This window comes from Cyprinodon variegatus, unplaced genomic scaffold (assembly GCF_000732505.1).
Source record: "Cyprinodon variegatus isolate N-32 unplaced genomic scaffold, C_variegatus-1.0 Scaffold380, whole genome shotgun sequence".
Lineage (NCBI taxonomy): Eukaryota > Metazoa > Chordata > Actinopteri > Cyprinodontiformes > Cyprinodontidae > Cyprinodon > Cyprinodon variegatus.
Window position 1 is genome coordinate 641,106 of NW_015150833.1, and position 22,230 is coordinate 663,335.

The 22,230-nt window shown below is 35.7% G+C and overlaps 2 protein-coding genes across 2 annotated transcripts in view; one reads left to right on the plus strand and one right to left on the minus strand.

Moving 5' to 3' along the window:
* Positions 1–2,079: 2,079 nt before the first annotated feature.
* On the minus strand, positions 2,080–13,128 carry LOC107092410 (NAD-dependent protein deacylase sirtuin-5, mitochondrial-like). The gene is made up of 9 exons (XM_015386889.1): positions 12,994–13,128; positions 11,287–11,391; positions 10,193–10,326; positions 9,877–10,102; positions 5,757–5,844; positions 5,583–5,636; positions 3,716–3,839; positions 3,445–3,560; positions 2,080–3,270 (listed from the first exon to the last, which is right to left on the minus strand). The coding sequence occupies exons 2-9, from the start codon at positions 11,384–11,386 to the stop codon at positions 3,198–3,200; spliced, it is 915 nt and encodes a 304-aa protein (XP_015242375.1). The 5' UTR covers positions 11,387–11,391; positions 12,994–13,128; the 3' UTR covers positions 2,080–3,197.
* A 1,577-nt stretch (positions 13,129–14,705) lies between these two features.
* Positions 14,706–22,230, plus strand: part of LOC107092426 (phosphatase and actin regulator 1-like) — a 65,440-nt gene continuing 57,915 nt past the window's right edge. Inside the window, exon 1 of the mRNA XM_015386913.1 lies at positions 14,706–14,852. Within this exon, the coding sequence (XP_015242399.1) occupies positions 14,741–14,852 (112 nt within the window). The 5' untranslated portion in view covers positions 14,706–14,740. The remainder of the gene's footprint in view (positions 14,853–22,230) is intronic.

Genomic DNA, 22,230 nt, shown 5'->3' on the forward strand with positions numbered 1-22,230 from the left:
GCTGTAGAAATAGGTCAGGCCAGGCTTATAAATGAGCCTGTGGGACAACATAAAGGGACAATGCCACTTTGAAAATTAGCATAGCCCTGGTTCCAACACTGGAGATTAGCTGCAAAACTTTGTCACTTTAGCCAGTATCCAGTTCAGGTAGTATAAGGTTGGGAGGGGACCATCAGGAGATTAGCGTGTGCCTTTCTAGTCCTGAAAGTGTAAATGTGGGTGTGTGAGTATGCATAAAGGTATACTCACATACGCTGGTCTTCATTCCCAAGTTGTGAATTGTGAGCTTCTCTACATATCATCAAGCTCTGTTATATTTCAAATTCTTTTAGAACAAAAAATAAAACATTTAATATAAACGTGCCCTATTAATGTAAAATAGAGCTTCTGGAATTTTTGAAACATACTAATATATTTAGTACTAGTGTATTTACTGGTATATTTAGTATTAGAGGGGGTAAACTTATGTCTTTTGTTTTTCCTTTTGGGTTGTTCTCTATGAGTATATGTATGTAATTTACTTGTTTTTATTGTAATTGAAACATTATGAACCAATAAAGAGGGTCCATGGTAATATATTTAGTATTTAAGAGTATCGAAAAATTTCTTCGCCCTTGAGGAATAATGATATTATAGATAATTCTTTCTTTCAAGGCGCATTAGGCTCTTAGCTTTAACCTAACATTGTTAAAATGTGCAATTATACCTAAAAGGTGTTTCTATGAATCGAAACGCAGTCCAAATATATAGGAAAGATGTAAGGATATTCAAAGTGACCAGAATCTTACAGTTTTGGGGAAACTTGAGTCTGCTTACATAAAATTCCTTATCTATAGAAAACAATAAATCCTTAGTAATTTATCCCAGGACAGCTGAAGGACTTGGTGGCCCTCTAGTTAGAAAGCAGAGCATTTGTGACAGAAAATAATACCAGAATATCGGTCAAACACAGGCTCCAATCTCAGACTGACTCCTGATCCCTGAGCAATACCCATAACTCAACAATTCTCCTTGGATGCTACAAGTTGATCGCTGCTTCCGACCCAAATAGATAGTCCATGAGCTGAATCATGACCCAAAATACTCATCGACTATGCAGACATTTTAAAATATAGGTTCTAATAATATCACAAACATAAGCCACAACAACTAACTTTTTTTTTTTATTATTTATTTTAACAATGCTTTTATATATTTAGTATCTTCAACACAAATATTTGTTTATCTTAATTTCTGTAGTTGAACCTAATGACCTCTTACTGTTTGATCTGGATCCCGAGGTGGGGTTAAAACCACAACTTTGGGAATTAATGCCCAATAGGATGGATTAATTTGGTTTTGATGTACAAATGCAACCACAAGTAATGGTGATTATAGTATCGCTATTTTTTCCCATGATCAAGAAAAAAAAAACCTTCATAGCAACATGTGAAGAGAGGAATATCCTCTGGAACATTAGTTTGCCAAAAAAATTTTGCTGATGAAAGGACAGTACAGATACATGTGGCTTTAGATCAACAAGTACTTAAGGTAAACCACATGAACCCATTCAATCGGTTTTCAATAACTAAGAAATATCTTTTAACTGTGTTCCCCTATAGAGATGCTCACATGTGCTGTGTAACAGTTTGGCCTCACTATGGAATTGTGTAAAATTCATGGAGGCTCAACCAGCTTTAACTGCTTTGAGCTGACATTTCTGCCAGTCTGCATATGAACAAAAAGTCATACATGATGGATGAACATGGACTGTTTCAGTCATATTGTATGTTTGATGTATGTAAAGACACTCCCCCGTGTTGATACCAAAAATTCACTATTGGCCTCAAAATGGAATATTGTCAGATCTATGAAGCAGTTCATTCACAAATCTTATATCAATCCTAACAAACACATCAAGGCTTTCCTTATTGATATAAGGGGCTGCTGTATACCTGCATACCCCCCATTCTTTCACGTTTGAGCAGACCTATTAATTAGAATAAAAAGAAAAAGAAATAAACAGCCCTCTTGGAGAAAGAGCTTTATTATATCTTTCTAATGCACATAACCTTCCAATAACCTTTCAGTTCTATTTATAGGTGAGGGTTTCTAACCCTTGGTGCAAACCATGACAGGCATTTCTAAACTAATGCAGAAAATAGAATATGAAACTATAAAAAATATTAAACAAAAACAATATACTTTATAATGCTTCTTCTTTGTAAAATTAGAGATAAGCCCTCCTTTTTGGTGCCAATGTACCAGTAAAATGCTTTATACAAGACTGTACAATGTTCATCACAGAAAGCAAAATTCTAAAAAAGCAGTTTGCTTCCCTCTACTGTTCATTTTTTACATGCAGGGCTATGGTCCACTGAAGCAGGAGAGAAAATGAAAGCCCACAAAATCAGGATAAAACATTGAAGAATTTTAATAATAATGCTTTGTGTAAATACATGAGAGGTTGTAACATCAAGAAAAAGAGCTGTGCGTTTAGTTTGTAGACAATAAAGCCTTTTTTTATGCAATGTTCTTTTTATTATTGCTTTTGGTTTAAAAAAAAAAGAAACCTCACTGTTTTATGACATAAACATGATTTAGAAAATTGTAAAATATAAAAATTCACCTATTGTCCTTTGAATACATTATGCATGTAACCAGATGACTTCAGACATCACATAAAAACAAATGAACAGTCAGAAGTCTATTATTCTGCTTTACCCTCTACTCTTTTCAGTAAACTAAACACTTCACTAAAACTCTGTAACATTGCTTCATTTGCACTTGAGGTTCACAGCAAAAATTTGGTCAAAATTGAATAAACAGTTTGAAAAGGCACAAGAGTATGTCTGTACATCTCTGCGTTAGATAGTGTAGGAACAGAGGAATACTATCCAATGGCAAATAAATATCCCCCAAAGATCTAATCTGAATATGGAATATTATTTAATGCATAGCACATTCCCTTTCAGAGTGAACTTAGATTTTTTTCAGCTTTGTTTTAAGACGGGAATGTTGGTTTGAAACTTCCACTCTGATCTAATTCCAATTAGTAATCAAGATCTACAATTATTATGAAATCGATAACACTATAAAAAGAAAGAGTTTGGGGCATTTTTCTGTTTGATAAAGTTGGATGAACTCCAGCAGGTTTGGATTTTATGATAAAGTAGAAGACACCGCCAACTTTGATCAAGAAAATCAAGCTATTATTTTTACAACTCCTCTGACTCATGTGGTGCGAGAGCTGGAGGCAACGTGGTTCCACATGGACCCTGGAAATGGTACCTGGTTCCCATTAAACAAAGAAGAAAAGAAAACACAAATGTTAGAAACCTGAGGACCATTGATGATATTTCTCCATATTTTGGGCCTCTTTTAAAGTTAGCAACACAATAAATGCAGGAAAGACTTTTTTTTTTTTTTAAATCTTTTAAAAATTCAGTTATTTCATCAACTTACTTAAAATATTCAGTTTTTGGTGTTGTATTCATGTTAAATTCTGCCACAGGAACACCCCTGGAAGCAACCCGGGGACCAAACATGGCTGCTGGGTAAACAATGGATGAGGTCCCCACCTGCATGCAAACAACAGGGAGCAATGACCCCCCCCATGTCAATTTCAGATTTCCCAAAAATTTTAATTCCGGTTTAGCTCTAGAAAAACAGTTCTAAAATAAATTTTTACTGAACAGAAATGCATGTCATTGTAATTAGATTACACAGAACTTACCACCAGGCAGAGATCGCAGATTTCCATTTCCTTTTCTACCTTGGTCAGAATATGCGAGTCCAGAGTTTCTCCAAAGAAGACGACGTTGGGCCTAAGAAGACCATGGCAGTCTCTCTCCTCGCATCTTTATAGGATGACAACAGAACTTTGAACAGATTGATTCTCCTCTACATGTATAACAAAAAAAAGTTCGTACCATTGGTAATAGTGTACCAAAAAAATATAATCTAAGGCAAGGCAAATTTATTTGTATAGCACAATTCAGTACAAAGACAATGCAAAGTGCTTTGCATGATTAAAATACAGGAAGATAAAACAGAATCAAAGCAAGTAGGAAAAAAAATAATAATAATAAAATATAAATAAATAAATAAAATAAAAAGGGAGAAGACAGCTGAGAAACCAATTCAAACCAAACAGCTGAAACCAAAATGCATTCATATTTAAGGCTAACTATACAACCAAAGCAGCATTTAACCCTTCAAAGCACACCATTGCCCCCTAGTGGAGAAGTTTAGTTATCTCTCAGTTTAAAGTGGGACCCCAAAAACAATTTATTTTTGTAAACATACTGTATAAACATAGGCTAAGGGGGCCATTTACATGCTAGTTGAGATTTTTTTTTTAAATATTTTTTATTTAAATTTGTTTAATTTTGCAGTTTTTTTTCAGACTTTTGTAATGTGTCCTGTCAGGCAATAGAACATCCTTAGTGCAAAGGATATGCAATCTCCTTGAATAATGAGATGGAAAAATAGACAGAAACTAAATGTAATAAAAAAAGAGAGAGAATAAAGAAAGACAGGTGAGGAGGAGGTGAAGCAAAAACATCCACAGAGGACCAGCATGAGGGCGAGGCTATGCTTTTACACCGGGGTGAGTTACACCTTATTAGTTTAGGTCTCTTTGTAATAGCTAACATCTCAGACTCTTTAGCAAGTTTATCTCATTGTCCTTCTGCGTCGTCTCATTATAGACTACTTTGTACAGAGTGATGCAGTGAAAATGTCACATAGAAACAAATGTAGCAAAGCAAAGGTGCAAACTAAAAAAAAAAGAGGACTGTTAGAGAATGAAGTTTGTTTACCGGCAGCCTGTAACACGTCTTTTACTTTATTGTGTTTACTGTGTTATAGGTACAATGCATATGCATTTGATCCACTGTTTACTATAATCACAAGAGCAATAAGTGACATTTATCTAATATAATAATAATAAAAAAAAGGCAATAGCTGAAAATAGAATTTAAAATAGGCAGAAACATAAAACAAAGTCTCACATTAACCTTTCTGTTGCGTTTGGGTCAAATCTGTCAGTCTTAATGATACACGTAAAAATCTGATTGCTTCAAAGTTTTAACACATCCTCCACATAAACATTTGAACAAAAATAATGACCACTTTCAATGAATTCTAAGTGGTTTACCAGGTACTCTGAGACTATGCTTCCCAAATGAGGAGTGTTAACAGATATTGTTGTCTTTAAAGATGTTTTGAGTTCATCTGAAAGCAGTCTGGTCAAATTAGACAGTGAACTCAAAAAGGGAGCAGGGAATGAGCGTCAGAGGAATGAGCAAAAAGATTAATTCTGAAGCTATTCTATAAGTGCTTTTCTACAACATCTGATATACAAATAATTGTATTTGTTGTGTTTCTATTTGTTTTATATTATAGCAAAATTTTAACCAACTTAAAGGTTTGGAACTTAATTTTTTTTTTCTGTGGAAATTTACAAATCAAAGAGATTAGAAAAATTCAACCACTCTTCATATAAATAGGTTTAAAAAAAAAAAAAACAACAAAAAAAGAAAAGTTCAGGATTTTTTTTGTGTCTAGTGTTATTGATAAGATTTGTAGATAATTCCTACCTTGGCAGTTTATCTACAGGAATTTGTGTTTCAGGAACATCTGCGCCAGGTGCTCTGGAAATAAGCAAATTGTGCAAAGTCGAACAGAAAGGATCAGACTACAAATTCTGTAGAATTTGTGTAATATATTTAAATTTATGTAATATAAGTATATATATTTATATATATACTTACCCTTTGCCCTTTAGGGCGGCACATATCGGGCTTTGCTTGTTCACAGTCACTTGTCCACAACTCATACAGCGAGTCTCCAGCAGACTGCCTATAACACAAAGTCCTGTTATGCTTACAGTGCCTTTCCAATAATTTCCATTCATTCTCCAAGGCATAACCCAGACCCATTACCAACACATATCCATACCTAACCCAAACTCAATTCACATCTTAGCCCCCAACCCAAGAAGAAAAAGTCTCTTTATTACTTCTCTGTCAGGCAGCAGCTCCATCCTTTTAACATGAAGGGTAGAGCGGCTCTCACCAGAAGAAGTCACAGGAAGAACTTTAGATCGAACAGAACTTTAGATCACCCTCACCTGCAAAAGCCTGAGAAGGCGGTCAGAGCTTGTAAACGCTCTGATTTTCAGGTTCTGTTTGTTACACTTTCTGTCAAGGGTTTGTTCCCTATCTTTGCTAAATTAAGTTATAATTAAGACAGGACCAATGGGTATTGTTAAGAGGTTGAGGCTGTGAACTAATGGACCAGCTCTACACCCTCTACAGGGCATATCTGAGATTGATCAACCGGTCCACACATGCATTGTGGACCTGGAGAAAGCATTAAACCATGTCCCTCGTGGTGCCCTGTGTGAGGTGCTCCAAGAGTATGGAGTCGAGAGAAATTTACTAGGGGCTATCTGGTCTCTGTAGAAGAGGAGCAGGAGATTGAAATCAGCTCTTCCAAGTCCAAGGCCGGGGTTCTTGAAAGGAATAAGGTAGCTTGTCTCCTTCAAGTTGGAGGAGAATTCCTTCCTCAAGTTTAGGAGTTCAAATATCTTGGGGTCCTGATCACGAGTGAGGTGAGAATAGAGCAGGAGACTGATAAATAGTTTTGTGAGGCTGTCAATATAATGTAAACACTGCACCGATCTGTTTGTAGAGAAGTGCGCTCAGAGAAAAAGCAAAGCTCTTAAATTGCTGCCTAATTCCCATCTATGCCTAGGTCATGAAATCTGGATAATGACAGAAAGAACGAGTTCTCCGATACAAGAAGCTAATATTAGCTTTCTCCACATGGTGGCAGGGTAGGGTAAAGAGTGGGGCCATTTGGGAGAGGCTCGGGGCAGAGGCACTTCTTAACATCAAGGAGTCAGCTGAGGTGGCTCAGACATATTTTTTAGTTGCCCCCTGGAACGCCTCTCTGGGACTTCAAGGCACGTCCCAATGGGAGGAGGCCCAGGACACACTGGAGGGACTATAGTCCCTATTCTATTGCCATCCAAAACATTGGGCTTTTGAAAGCCAGGCTAGCATTTCCATACACATTTACATGGGTGAAATCACTTTCCAGGAGTTTTACTTTCCTGGAGCTTTGGTCCTTCTCTAGACTCGATGCTTTCTGGGCTTTTGAAGGGTGGCATTGGGTATGGCCGCTGTGCTTTATTCCACCAGCGGTGGAAGTAAACGATGAAGTTAAGAGTAGGACTGTTGTTGTTCAAGCCTTAAAGGGGAATTTCGTTTTTTTTTTTTTTTATATTTGGCCCTTGATTTTACGTTATTACATCATGTTCCACTCACCCATATAACTTTTGTGTCATTTGGAACTGTTCTGATGATATTCCACTCAAAGTATGTGCCTTGAAGTCGTTTGCCCATAGGAAGACGTTACTTGGATATAACCCAACGGAATATCTTCGGAACAGCTCGAAATGACACAAAACTCATATGGGTGAGTAAAACATGAAGTAATAATGTAAAATCAAGGGCCAAATGTAAAAAAAACGTCGTTCCCCTTTAAGCTTCTCACAAAAAAACTTTTAAAAATGTTTTTGAGCAACAAAGTACACCTCAAAACTTTATCTGTATAGTCAGTGGATCAAGATTATTATTGTACTTTTTAATATGTTTTTAGAGTGACAGAGTCACTCTGATGGTCCAGACTGGCTGCTAGGCTAACCAAGCTAACCCGGCGGTAGAAGCAGTGGGAATCCCAAGAGAAAGCCAGGGTCCCAGGACTTTCCTGCTCTCTGTATTTGTCAGTAGTGACTGAAAGAGAACATAAAGTGATAATGGAGTAAAAACTGGGGTGCCAGATAATAACATGTAATAATTGTGACTAGAAAGTTTTGACATTGTAAGTTAATGTAGGTATTAATTCTAAAGAGTTTCTCCATCCTTAAAAAATATATTTAGAGCAATAGAGTAATGATCTGATGGAGGACTTTCACTTTTCCTTGTAGAAAAAGGAAATATACATTCTCTTTCAACTGCCTTTTCATGTTAACCTAATTTAGCAGAGGGAAACCATTTCTATACATGTATAAATACACATTTGTTTATTTTTCATGGTTCTATGCTGACACAGCTGCAGAGGGGAGATTATGAATTGGCTTGTAGGGTTCCTTCCTTCATGGAATCCATTGCCTAGAGTTTCTATTTAATATAAATGAATGTATTTGAGAACATGTGGTCAAAGCTTAATAAATAACATTTTGACAAAAATAATGTTTTCTCTTTGTGCTTTAGAAATCAAGAGATTTATGGATTATTATTATAATAACAAAAACAGTGTAAATTATTTTTTAAGAGTTATTTTAAATGAACTAATTAATACAGGTTGATTTTAAAGTCAAATGAAAATTTTAAGGTATTTTCTTATAGTAGGGTTGGCAAACAGAGAACCATTGTATGTTCTTATTATCCTATTAGCACCACCCGCAGGACAGTAGGTGCAGTGCGGTTTCTCTCAGGATTATTGTTACTGGACTTTCAGAGTAATGGAAGTCACACAGATGAAATACCCAGGATTCCTATTACCTGGGTAACACTAATCCTGGGGATTTGAATCCCAGAGCTTTCAGTGGAAAAGGGGCTTATGTCACTCTTCTGGCCTGGGAGCGCCTCTGGCTCCACCCAGCACAGCTAAAGGAGGTGTCTGTGGAAAAGGAAGTCTGGGAGTCTCTGCTGAGACTGTGGCGCCTGTGAGCCATTCCCAGTGGAAACTGCATGTCTACTCAGAGAGATCATACTTGGTGGTAAAGAAGAGTTTATGACAGCCTCTGACAAATAAAAATCAGCAGAAAGATGATAACATTAAAGCAAACAGATCTTTGGTATAAGAAGTTTCAGGATCTGTAGATATCTAGATCAAGAATCGGAGGTGAAACAACGTGAATCGGTAAATTTAAATTTAACACGGGTTCCCCATTAGCCTCATTGTCTATAACACAGCTAGTCAACCAATAAGGTGTGTCTCCCACAAGTTTAAGGTTTCCTAACCTGTGTTGTTATTTTTTTTTTTAAATGACCATGATATTAGGCATCAATAATCTAAGCGGTAATTGATTTCTGGCAAATCATTCTTTAAACATTATTTTACCAAAAATGATGGTTTATCCGCCTCTTTGAGGTAGTTTTGAAGTAGTTACTCTACAGTTTTAAAACTCATTTAACCTCATTTCAAATTCTTGAGGAAAAACTTTGTTTTTTTAAACATGGGATCCATACTGAAGGGTATGCATGAGGCAAACTTATTTAGTATTGATTTACAAGTTTTGAACTATTTTAAAACATCTCTTCATATGTGTCAGTTGAGTTTAACATTTAACAAAGCATAGAGCAAATTCTTTCTTGGATTTTTGTGTACTGTGGCTTAGAAGTTGTTGTTAATGGGCTCCATAATAGTGCAGAGATTTCTCTTTGATGAGGATCCTGCTTGAAATCACTCCTCATCCGTTGTCGTTACATGCAGCTGTTTGGGCATGTGTTCAGGGGAAAAAGACCTGACAGACCAAAAGTCCCAAGTGCACAACACAATTATGGTAACTTTTTTCACCAAGCAAACAGAAAATGGGTTATTTCAGTGGATATATCCATGTTATTCATTCCTTAAACTTGTTATTTAAATAGAAGTGACAGGCTTTGATTTCCTTTCCAAATGTTCTTCAAAAAAATGACCAATTATTGTGATCAGGTGCTTCCACTCATCAAATCCAAAACAGCAAAGGGATCAACATACAACAGAAAGATTCAAAACCAATTTTTGTCTTTCTCATTCAAAATGTGCACAAATGATCTCAAGAATTGCCCACCAGTTCCTTACAGATGTCATTACTATAGAATTCTCACTAACACTCACCGTGTATCTTGAGCACATGTTTTGACCCTGCCTGTCGGTGCAAATCGTCTTGGCACTGGGTAATAACTACCACAGAGCGTCCCTGCTTCTTCAGACGAGCTTCGCACTCCGCTATGGCCAAATGGACGGCGCTGGGTTTCTTGTCCAAAACAAGCTCCCGTCTGTAATGGTAAAACTCCCAAACCCGAGACGGGTTACGAGAAAAAGCCTCCGGAGAAGCAAGGTCCTGGAAGGTTAAATCCACACGGGCTAGTTTAGAACGTACAATCACACATGAACCAATGAACATGTATGAACAGCTTGTTTGGGAGTTTACCTGAGAATGCCACTTTCTCCACTTCTCATGTTTTCCCCTGAAAGTCGGTACTCCACTCTCTGCGCTCACACCCGCACCGGTAATGATCGCTATATTCTTAGCTTTGGCAAAGGCCTTTCGGAATTCAGACATGTCTGAGAGTCAAATAAAAACTTATTAATAATCATTCGATTGTGATATGAACACAAAAGTGTTTTGATCATAATTTACAATGGAACAAAAAAAAATCTTTATCTTCTTCAAAAGTGAGTACTGCAGAAACGGAATTAGCATTTCCTGGATGCTACAACACCTCAGCAGAACACATCAACTGCTCGTTTTATATACATTCATGCTTCAAAACCATATAAGATGTATTTCACTGAAAGAACTGTTTAGAAAACAACAGATGTCAGCAGAAAGACCACTGTGTTTATTAAGGTTAAATTTAAATTTCTGGCTCTTCAAATTTTTGATAGATGATGTGTAACTATGTCCTATGTATTATCTACGTTCGCAGAAAAGACTATGCTTTTGAAATGATGATGTAAGAGTTTGTTTTTCTTAACTAGAGATGCATCCATTGTTACAAATGCTCAAGTATTCACTAAAGAAATTTTACTTTTTTAGTTGGGATGTCCCTGTTCTGTATTAATATCAGAAATCAGTTAGAAAACCGACAAAAATCAAATACTACAATATTTAGCAAGCATCTAAAATTCATATTAGCAATCTGAAAAACTCTGCTTCCCTTAAAAGTTGATCTAACCCACGTATCATTAATAATAAATGGCTCATTCCATTCCATATGAGTAATTAAAGTATGTATGATTTAGGTCAGGATTGGTAAATACCCAAATATATTTCACACATTCACACATTTCTATTACTCAGGAAATAAGATTTATTTGCAAAAATCTGTAGAATGTGCCGGTTTTTTATGTTTATTGCTCAGTTAATCATAACAATTATCAATTACTAAAACAATTATCATTAGCTGCTGCCTTATTGTTAATATCGCACAAAAAATTGAAATTTTCTTGGTTGATAAAGACTAAAAGAATAGGGTCTATGTAATGATGTTTCCCAAATAATGTGCAAAGTTCTTGTTTTACCTGAACTGAGTCTTCCTGAATCAATCACCGGTCCTGTTGTCACATGTGTGGAGCACATGCGAAGACCAAGTGGAAGGACGGCTCGGGTTTTGAGAAGCATTGTCACTAAAAGACCAGAAGAAAAATGACATAAGATTTCCATTCAAACATTTCTCTTTATTATTCACATTCAGTTCAAGACACCTCTAAGGGTTGCATAATTTCCTTTTAGGTTTAAATACCATTTCTTAAAGAACAACAACTAATCTTGTTTTGCTCCTTTTATTGAAATTTTAAATACATATTTACAAATCAAACATATTATATAGTAAGTCCGAATCTATATGCTGAGAAGCAAAGCAAAAAAAAAAAGAAAAAAGGAAACGGAAAAGCTAAGCACACCATCTAAAATCATATTTTCTATCAATAAATACAGTTTTCTAACATTATCAACTTTTATTTTTTTTTATTATTTTGTTACATTATTATTATTTTTTTTAATCCATTATGATTTCACTGAAGTTATTGATTGTAATTACCTTAATCTTTTTTTAAATGCCCTCTAACCTCTCGACTAAATAATGAATGACTTTGCTGCTCATGGGGAACTCAGGAAATACTTTAAAGATCAAATTTCAAGCCAATAGTGTTATTAGAATCCAGGACAAGACCTTATTACCTTTGTAACATTAAAAAAATATGGATATTTTCATGGTAAAAATTAATATCAACGAAATAGCAAGAAACTCCAACTTGCCCAAATGTGTTTAAAAATATTTTTTTAAAGTGCTTCAATAAGAAATTCATGAAAAACACTCTGAGATTGAAAGAAACACATTTTTTGGTCCAACATAACCTTAGAAGTATTAATGCTGATACTGGCACTTACAATGTTTTTGTATATAAACCTAAATTTTATAAAAATTGTTAACTGGGCTGATTAACTTTACTTTTTAACTTTTCAAATAGCTTTTTACCTCTTGACTTGTTAACTTTTTCAATTCCCAGTAAATAATATAGCATTGAAGGGCTCATCTAATTGGTCAAATGCTAAAATAAGATGTACAGCCATGTAGCAGGATCTTTGCAGGATATAGATCTAGTGCTTCTAGATCTCACTGAGGGACAGGGGGACTCTATTTGTAAGGTGTATGCAAGCGATCAAAAACGCTAACTTGCCCTAAAAACGGTTAAAGTTAAAGATATTGTAGAAAAAAGAGGGTAATGCAGTTCAGATTAAGCTGTATTTACATTGCAGTCATGAGTACAGAGACAGTCTGGGTTTCTTTACACCGATAAAGCAAGGAATGTGCAGACAAAGACACATGTTTGCTTATCTTAATACCTAACTGTAGAGAAAAGGGAGAAAACCAGTCGAAAGGAAACACCTTTTAACCTGAACCAAGTCAAACAAGCTGAACAGGACGCCAACCCCTCCAAACAAAACAACCATTTCATTTCTTTCCGTCTCTGAATGCTTATAATTCGTTACACGGCCCACTTTTTTAAAGTTGAATGTTTTTTTTTTTTTACAAATAATCTCAAATAAAACATGCCAGTGAGTTTTAAAGTAGCAGTCGTCGTGTCTAAGAGAACAGCAAAGGTTTCCCCAAACCGTGAATTACGTGACTGCCTCACAGAGCAGTCGTTAGTGCAAAGAAAATCGTGTAACCTTAGCTTGCATCGATAAAAAAGAAGATGAGAAGAGCTTAATTACAACGAACTTACACGTGAAGTCTTATGGAACTGAACTCGAGAGACAAAGTTCCCTTTTTTGTCAGATCAGTAAGACACGCTGGGATTGTTTACTTATGTCCCTGCAATCATCAGAAGGAGCCGCAAAGCAAGGATGGTGTCGTAAAGCCAGCTTTAGCAATATGCCTCACGCTAGTGCGCCCCCTGGCGGCAGATATCAGTAACCGTCGTTCTTTTTTGATTAACTCTCCAACGCAGAGGGACTATTGCTTTCCTTAAGCTTAATTTAAACTTTATTTATTTATCTCTTCCGTAAATTTCAACCTAACTGCTTTTTTATTTATTTATTTATTTTTTTTTAGATAAACCTTAAGGACAAAGTTAACATAAAATGAACTTTGGTGGTGAATACAGTAAATATGAAGGAATATATAATGTTTAGAAAAAGAAGAAAATATTCCCTGTACACCTAATCATAAATACATTAAACTGCTAGATTCTAAATATGGATTTAACGTGGTGTTATCTACAAACAATTAGAGAATGAACGTTTTTTACAGTCTTATTTTTTAATAAGTTCTCAACAAATTTATTCATTTGTACTGTGTGCATTAATATGATTATTATAATCCTATCATCGATATGATATAATTATTTACGGAAGAGGTGTAGGGCCTCTGAAATTTTTCTTAAATGTTAACTGATTTTAAATTTTTATTTTAGTATAATATGAGAAAAAAGTCAGAATCTGAGTTTAATCTCAGAATTCTGACTCTGTTCTCAGATTTCTGACTTTTTTCTCAGAATTCTGACTTAAATCTCAGAATTTTGACTTTTTCTTAGAATTGTGACTTTAATCTCAGATTTCTGACTTTTTTCTCAGAATTCTGACTTTAATCTCAGAATTTTGACTTTTTCTTAGAATTGTGACTTTAATCTCAGAATTCTGACTTTTATCTCAGAATTCTAAATTAAATCTGACAGCTAACAAACATGTTAGCATCAAGCTGTAGCCATGTCTGTTTTAGAGACTAAACTATCTTTTTTTTTTTAATCCCTTTCTGTTCTTCCAGCAATGAAATAGCATCACCGAGGACCCCTCGGGCACGTAAAAAGTTGCCTAATTGCGTCATTTTCCACCAATGTGTTATTGGCCCTTTGTCAGTGAAGCTGAGTGCTCCCACATCACATCTCTTCCTTCAGGGTGCCCATCTACTACATTAAGATCCAAAATTCTGAGACTGAAGTCAGAATTTTGAGAAGAAAGTCAGATTTCTAAGAAAAAAGTCAGAATTCTGAGATTAAAGTCAGAATTCTGACTTTTTTCCCATATTAAACTGAAATAATATTTAAAAGTCAATTTTTTTTTTCCGTGGCTCTAATCCTCTTCAATAATCATTACTTGTGATCATATAGGCTAAAAACTAATAAATTAGCCTATATATTAACTCGGATTTGTAGGTATTTTTTGCAGATTTTAGCTTGATGCGCAATGCTCTGTTAATTACTGTGTTCAGATAATTTTGTCCTATTTAAAGCTTATTCCAAACTGCAAAATTAGCTCATTGATTGCTTCATAAAAAATAAAAATAAAAAGCCCACTTAAAAAAAAAAAAATCCTTCCCACCAATGCCTTTCTTTCCCTCTGTCTCTCTCTACTCCTTCCCATGTGTGTGTACATTACTCCCTCCTCTTCTTGGATCGCAGCCTCCGAGCGTGTGAGAAGCTCTGCTTCTGTCCCAGTCTGCCAGCAGTCATCTCTGGACACTGGCTCAAATTGATGGCGACCACCCCGCTCAGCTGCACAGACCGAAGACCGCTCAGGAGGCTCCGCTCCACGAGCGACATCCAGTATCTGGTTGAAGCCAGAAGATCCTTTAATCTGCGGACAGGTAGGATCACTCTGCCACCCTGCGCTCTGATCCTCAGTGTTAGATTTCCACGCCAGATGTCGCGGTGTCTGGACTGGGATGTAGCTATATTATTGTGTATTTACGCGTGGAAAAAAAAAAAAATGACCGCATGTTGTTTTCCTTCTGGACTAATATAGCTACATAACAGTTGTACAGTGAGGTTTATTTCTCCAGAAATTATCAATGGACAGTGACGCTCTTTAATCAGAGGGGATAGTGTGACTGAAATGTTACGCAACTTTGAGGACAGACAGTAAAAAATTAAACAGTTAAAAAAATAGTTATTTTTTTTCTTAAAAACGTGTTTGTGGGTATTTCTGATATTACCGTCACTGTTGCTGAATGCACTTACATAATAGGAAGAGGCGCTCCAACGTGGCCTGCAGTGGCTCAGACTCTTATGGTGCATAAATCTAGATTGGACAGGCGGCTTATTAATGTTTTTGTTTTAGTCATTCATCACAGCTGTCAACATTTCCCACATTATAATTAGAATTTTCAAGCTGCAACAAAGATAACGTGATGAATATCTGTCTCCATTATCCATGTGTATTGCATCCTCTGTTACCATGGTGACTTGGCATTTCATGCTGACTGAGTCCACAGCATTCAAGATCTTTTGCACTACACTGTAATTAGGACACATGCTGCATCCAACAGTCTGTTTGAGATCTCATGATGGTCTTTCCAGCGATTTACTCTACAGCACTATTGATTTTTCTTTGACTGAACTGAAAGTGTATTTTCTTGTCATCATCACATTGTGATGATCAGCGCCTATGATGCTTCTTTTATGTGAGTTTCTTAAATGCAGTGTATTCTTCAGGCACAAGTAGCTTGACAGGCTGAATTGGTATATAGCAGTACTATACAAAATGGCTTGGATTTTCACAGCATATTTAAAGAACAATGTTTAAGTCTTGCCACATATTGTCTTGATATAGAAAGTAAATCTTCACAACCTTGAGTATCTCTGTTACTCTTTGGTGATTATCTTGTATTCAGCTCCATCTTTTTTCCGATTAACCCTGGCTAATTTAGGTTTAGAGTGAGTTTTCCATGGTGGGTTACCTGTAACTACGGCTGAAACATTTAAAGATTAATCATGATTAATCGATTATTGAAATAATTGTCAACTAATTTAGTAGTTTAGTCATTAAATTGAGTATAGTGACTCTAAAACATGCCTTTAGTGGAGAGAGCTAACACCCTTACATCAGAAATTATACCAAAACTGTTAAGAAAAAAGAAATCTTGCATTTAAGATAAAAACAACAACAACAACAACAAAAAAAATGTTGGTACAGTTGGTAACATAACTACCAATTGTGCTGTCAAAAATCCTCCCACCTGAGCAGTCATTCTATGCAGCCCATCCAGAGCCAACACGGGAGTTTTGGCTGCTTATCAGTTTGCCCAACCTGTCATTTTATCCGAATGTTCACAGATGTGTCAACGTCTTTCTATTTTCAAAAATGATCAAACAGCTCTTTATAAAATATTTAAAGCTCAGAAGATTATGTTATAATCTGTCTGAACTCTATGATGTTTTCCTGTCAGGTGTATGCGCTACTCCATGTTGCTATTACATAAAACCGTGAATAAAGCCCTAAAGATTTGTTTGTAAGATACCATATGTTGTATATTGAGTGTTATTCTTTCAAAAGGATGAAATAGGATTTATGTTTATACAAAATACTGTATTTGCTACAATAATACAGAGGGACTGTAGTAAATAATTTGAAATGCTGAGAAAAGAAACTAAATAATTAGGAAATGATTTCTTATCAGGTTTGCTCTTATATCTTATTAGACGAACAATGAAAATGTAGAAGTACATAAACCTATAGTTCTGGTACCGCTTTTTATTTACCAACAGTTTTTTCAGCTGTTTCAAAGCTTTTGTGACTGCTATCCATGCCCAGGAATCGGTTAAAAAGATTTGTGCATTCTTGATCAATGAATGAAAGGATGCTTCAAAGCTTACTGTGCTGGTGCCAGAGAGTGTTTTGCCTGAGGGGAAACACTGCTGTTGACTACAACAGACTGTCATTTGTCTCTGGGTTCCTGTTTTTGTTCCAGTTTTGTTCATGCTCCACAACTAGCTCATGCAAACGCGGGAGGATGGTACGGGGGCGATTTGTACAACAGCTCAGTTGACTCACTTCCACCTGAAGAAGTGGAGCAGGATTTAGCATGCTTATTGCCAAGGTAACCAAAAGTCAAGTGGTTGTGGCGAGGTGCTTAAAAAATATAAGTAACATGGGCTGCTAGGGATGCAAGCAAAACAAAAAACATTTGATTTCATCTTTGAGCAATTGCTTTAGTTCCTGCTGATCTCTATTTCTTTAACACTGCTCTGAAACCAGAATATTTATATTTAACTAACAAAAATAATGACCTTCATAAAGGATTTAAAGGTGAATCACATCTTTTATACAGTAGCTCAGTTATTACTTTTTGTTATTACATTACTGTGGAATACTGCAGTATTCTTGTTTGGAAAATTGGTAAAACCCCAGTGCATTTCTAATTAAATAGAAGACAATGTATATTTATTGGAATGGCCTGTTTAGAGTCAAAACTGAACTAATTTTTTCAATAGTTAACCAGACTAGCACACAGACACATACGTAGATATACAAAAGTGTAATATAATCATTTAGAGCACAGCTTGGAAGAATGGTGTTATCTACCATAAAACATAAAAGGCCAAAGATGACGATGAATAAACGACCAATTTAACATAATTTGATTGCAGTCAGCAGTGCTTATTACAAAGCTTTATATCATTAAAGAGCCCACACACAAATAAACGCACAGCAGCTGAGAACCTAAACTCTTTGTAAAGCTTGCCAGAGGTTTTAGATCTTTATTTTTTATAGAAAATAAAAGTGATATGGACATGACCTATAGTCAATTTACATTGTGCTGAATATGAAAATGTACTTGAATCTTAATTTCCCGTCAGTGTGCTGCAGATGAGATACATCCTGATGCAACATTTCTTTTACTGGGTGAGATTGAGTGGTTTTATTTATCAACCTGTCAAAAGCTTATCTCACCAGCTGTGCTGTGTATTCCCTGCCTGCAGACTCGTGCTTTATATTTAAACCTCAACAAAGGACTCAGCAAAAAGTCTTGACATTTTTTCTAGGCTCTCAAACATCAATGTTTAAGTTTTTTAATTCAATTTAAAAACACTTTATTGAGGCCAAAGACAAATAAATGTTTTTGTAACTCATAAGGGTTTTTTGTTTTTTTTTCCAACGAGTTGTCGTAGATGTTAATGCTTGCAGGTTTGTCTAATGCTGGATCTGGAGAAGCCTCTTACAGAAGACACTGTTGTTGGTCAACAGTCTTCTGAAGAGAGGATACTAAAGGTTGCCCAACATGTAATTCATTTTATGAAGATCAATTCTTTGTAAAATCATTTCCAGAGGTTCTACAGGAGTTCCCACAACAGAGCCTGCCTTTATTAGATTAGTTGATTTTCTTTGTTGCCAGAAGAGTCCACTACCTGCACAAAATACTAATAGCATCTTGCTACAAACACTGAAGGACCTAAACTGCTCTGTCCCTTTATGTAGATGGATTTACATTTAGAAAGTTAATTTGCAAAAACAGATAAAATACATTTTTGAAAAAAAAAAAAGAGCTGAGGTATGTAATTTACTCTTTGCATGACACTGCTAATAAAAAGTATGTTTTTTTGAAAAAACTTTAAAACTGAGTTATCCGTTTTAGCAAATGAACTCTATTTAGTAGGTTGTTCAGGTGAACTAGTTTTTTGTACTTCTCCAATGATGTTAACACCATCTTCCTTGTTTTGTTAACATTCAGGATCAGATTACTGTTTGCACACCATGCCACCAGTTCCCTGTGTTCAGCTTTTTTCTCTTATACACCAACAGAGCGAGTACAGAGGAAAGGACTCAGTCTTTTACAGGAAGTCAGAGGTGAACAGAGTAAAAAGGGAAATGTGAGAATACTTCCCAGTTCATAGTGCTCCTGTGCTTCCCACTACCTGATTAAATAAGCGACCCTTTAGCCTTATAAACAGTGTGTGTGTCAGGTAGACCTTGATCCAGGTGATTGTTGAGGCCTGAACCTGATTGTTTTGGAGATTTTGATAAAGAAAGTCAAGCTGAATTATGTTAAATACACTTGAGAAATCATAGAAGATGGTTCCCACAGTGCTGTCTGCTTTGTCTAAATAAAAGTTGATTTGTTGAAGCAGGTGTTTGATGACACCTTCCACCTTCAACACTAAGGTGAAAAGCAAACTACAGGGGATGCTGATAGATGTTTGTTTGCCTGCAAAGGTAGACCAGGAGTCCGCTAGGACCACCATGATGCTGGATGTCAGGGAAGGAGGACTTTATAGTCATTGAGTACTGTTGGCTGATTTTGCTTTGGTACTGGAACAAGTCTTTTCAAAACTACCAAAAACATCACTGTTTGTTAATACCAGAATAATAAAACAGACATTTATGTTTCTGACTAGTGAGACAAAGTTAAAGGTTCAAAACCCTTCCCCTAAATTCTTTTAAACTGTATAACTTTGGTCCAACATTTTGGGTATCTTCACTCAAGCTTCTCCCAATACTTTGCTACCATTTTGGTTCGTTCCTTCTGACAGAGTCAATTAATCTTCCAAAGTCCGCTTTGTAGACCAACGTTCTTGCACATATTTTTAGTTCGGCCCAAAAATTTTCTCTGGACCTAAAAAATATGCACACGCACAACCCTGAGAGGGAACGCCTATTAAACAAATGCAAGACCATGCACAAGCCCATTTTTCTTTGTGCACGCTCTGTTTAAAAGTGGTTGTTCTCATAGCTCACACAAACTTACTGTGTCCGATTCCACCCTAACCCCTAAATGCCTCAATCACTATATAGAGCGTGGACTATGTTCTGGACTTTATATTGAAATCAGTTAACTTACTGTTCGGACAGATGATAACTGCTTTTTGATCCCCGTTGCTCACGTAACTCCTCCTCTACTAAGCGGTGCTTGCGCCATGTAGCGACAGCCTATAGTGACAGTAGGCCGCTGTGACATCAAATCCCATAGTGCCTTGCAAGGAGAGCTCTCCGCACAAAACATTCCGGGATATATCTGCCTCTGCTAAGGCCTTTTTTTTTCTTCTCATACATTTCGTAGACACTTTTTCTCCTATGACCCTCGGCCATTTTCAAAGAACCGCAGTGAGAAAGGTGAGCTTCAATGACTGACTGAAACCATAGCTCACCACAGATAAACTCCAGAAAGTGCGCATGGTCAGAAAAAGGTAGCTAACGGAACGAGCACGTAGGATGGCCTTACGTAAACATATCACCGGAATTATTGACAATTAGGAGGACCACTTATTTAGATGATCCACCCGGGACATAAAAGATCGTCCTCTATACCTTGTAAAGATTTAACACAAAAGTATTCTATTGTCTGGGACAGTAAACCCATCTTATCTAGAACAGTATGGTGGGTGAACATTTCTATGCTGTATACAGCTAAATATATTTGTTTGAATAGAGAAACATGGCACCTATAGGCCTCTGGAAGTGAACTGAAGGAATCAGATTTGAGGAGGTCCATAATTCTCTACCTGACATTTTTGGAAAATTTGTATGGGTTTTACCAATAATGTTACACAAGAAACAGTTTAGAAGTTTAACTTTAAAGAAACATACAAAGTCCAAAAATGATTTTCTGAAGTTTTCCAAATTATGTAAATATCAGTATGAATATCTACAATTTGAAAAGTGTTACAAACTGTTTATTTTATTTATTTATTTAGAAAATATATCACAAAAAAAAAACCATCTTTCAGCAAGTATAGTGTTAAACTGTTGTTTAATTGAACAAAAGAATAAAGTAAAAATATTTATTGAAGGAATATATTTTATTCATTAGATTAGATTATATTCATTAGATTTTTTTGTGGCAGGGCAGGAGCTGTATATCCAGAGGCCTTGAGTCTAAAATTAAGTTAATAATCTCTAGATTAGTCCGTCCCATGTTAAAATAATTCAGGATAGGTAGACCTGGTAGATATAACATTACACAATAAAAACACAATCAAAAACATGATGAAAGCACCATTGTATATTTAAAAAAGACAACATTTAGAAACTATATAAAAAAATCTACAAGCATTAAAGCACATGAAATGACAAAACAATATACAGTATACAGAAAAAAAATATATATATATTGGATATTACCTCTGAAAATGACTTAAAAGTAAAATGCTCTAAAGAGACATAGAAAAGACACTTGGCCTTTGTATTTTAGCTAGCTTGTAGCTCTATTTTATCCTGAATAATTAAAGGTACCATGTTGAGTGTCTGTTTGTTTATGTACCAGCTGTGCAAAACATCTGGAACATGACTGGGTAAGTGTCAGAAGCCAGTGCTCCCTCTTGTATAATATTCTAATATGCTAAGCTGAATACAATAAAGAAAAGTTGTGGCCCAGACTTTTCACCACTGGAGCAATAGTAGAATTGAAACATGAATTCAAACAGATACAACTGGAATCTATTGCACATTTTGTGTTGCAGCCACAACAAGCAGCAAGAAAAGAAAAAAAAACATTTTATTCAACACCCACCTCTCACTCCTTCTCTGGCTCTGTCACTGTTTCACCACAGAATGAATTTGGCTGCCAGAAAGAAAACAATCAATACAAAACAGATGCATGTTTCATAGCACTGTGTATCAAACAAGTCAAGCTTATTTATATAGCACATTTCAGCAACAAGACAATTAAAAGTGTTTTACTTGAATTGAACGCAAGAAAAATGGAAAAAGAGGTTCATGTTTTTGCAGATGCTCTTTGAGAAAATTTTTTACCTTGCATATTCTCAGTTTAAAAATAAATCTGTAAAGTCTCTCTATGAAGATGACATACTGTATATAGTAAGGCTGGAGTCCAAGTCTTTCTCATACAGCTTTCTGACACTCGCTTTTTCATTTCTGACTGGTGGAGTGCTCCTCCACAGAGACTCGTTTTTTCCCAGAAAAAGCCTTCATTTTAAATGTATGGATAGAATCAATGAATGTTTCTTCTAGCTCATCTGCTGGAAGTAGAAGTAGAAGAGAGTCAGCATATATAAAGATACATTTTCTTTTGGTGTCTCTTTGGCTAATGGAGTCATTGATGCTTTTAAATGTCCTTGGAAAAGTTTGATGTTTAATGTTTACATCAAGAATTTCTGATTAGTGCGCTAGAGAGGAGATATTTAGATTTATAAGGGTTTTACCTATTTGTAGGGTTGTCACGATACTAAACTTTTCAACAAAAACAAGGACTCCAAAATTCTACAGAAATATTTTCATTAATAAATAAA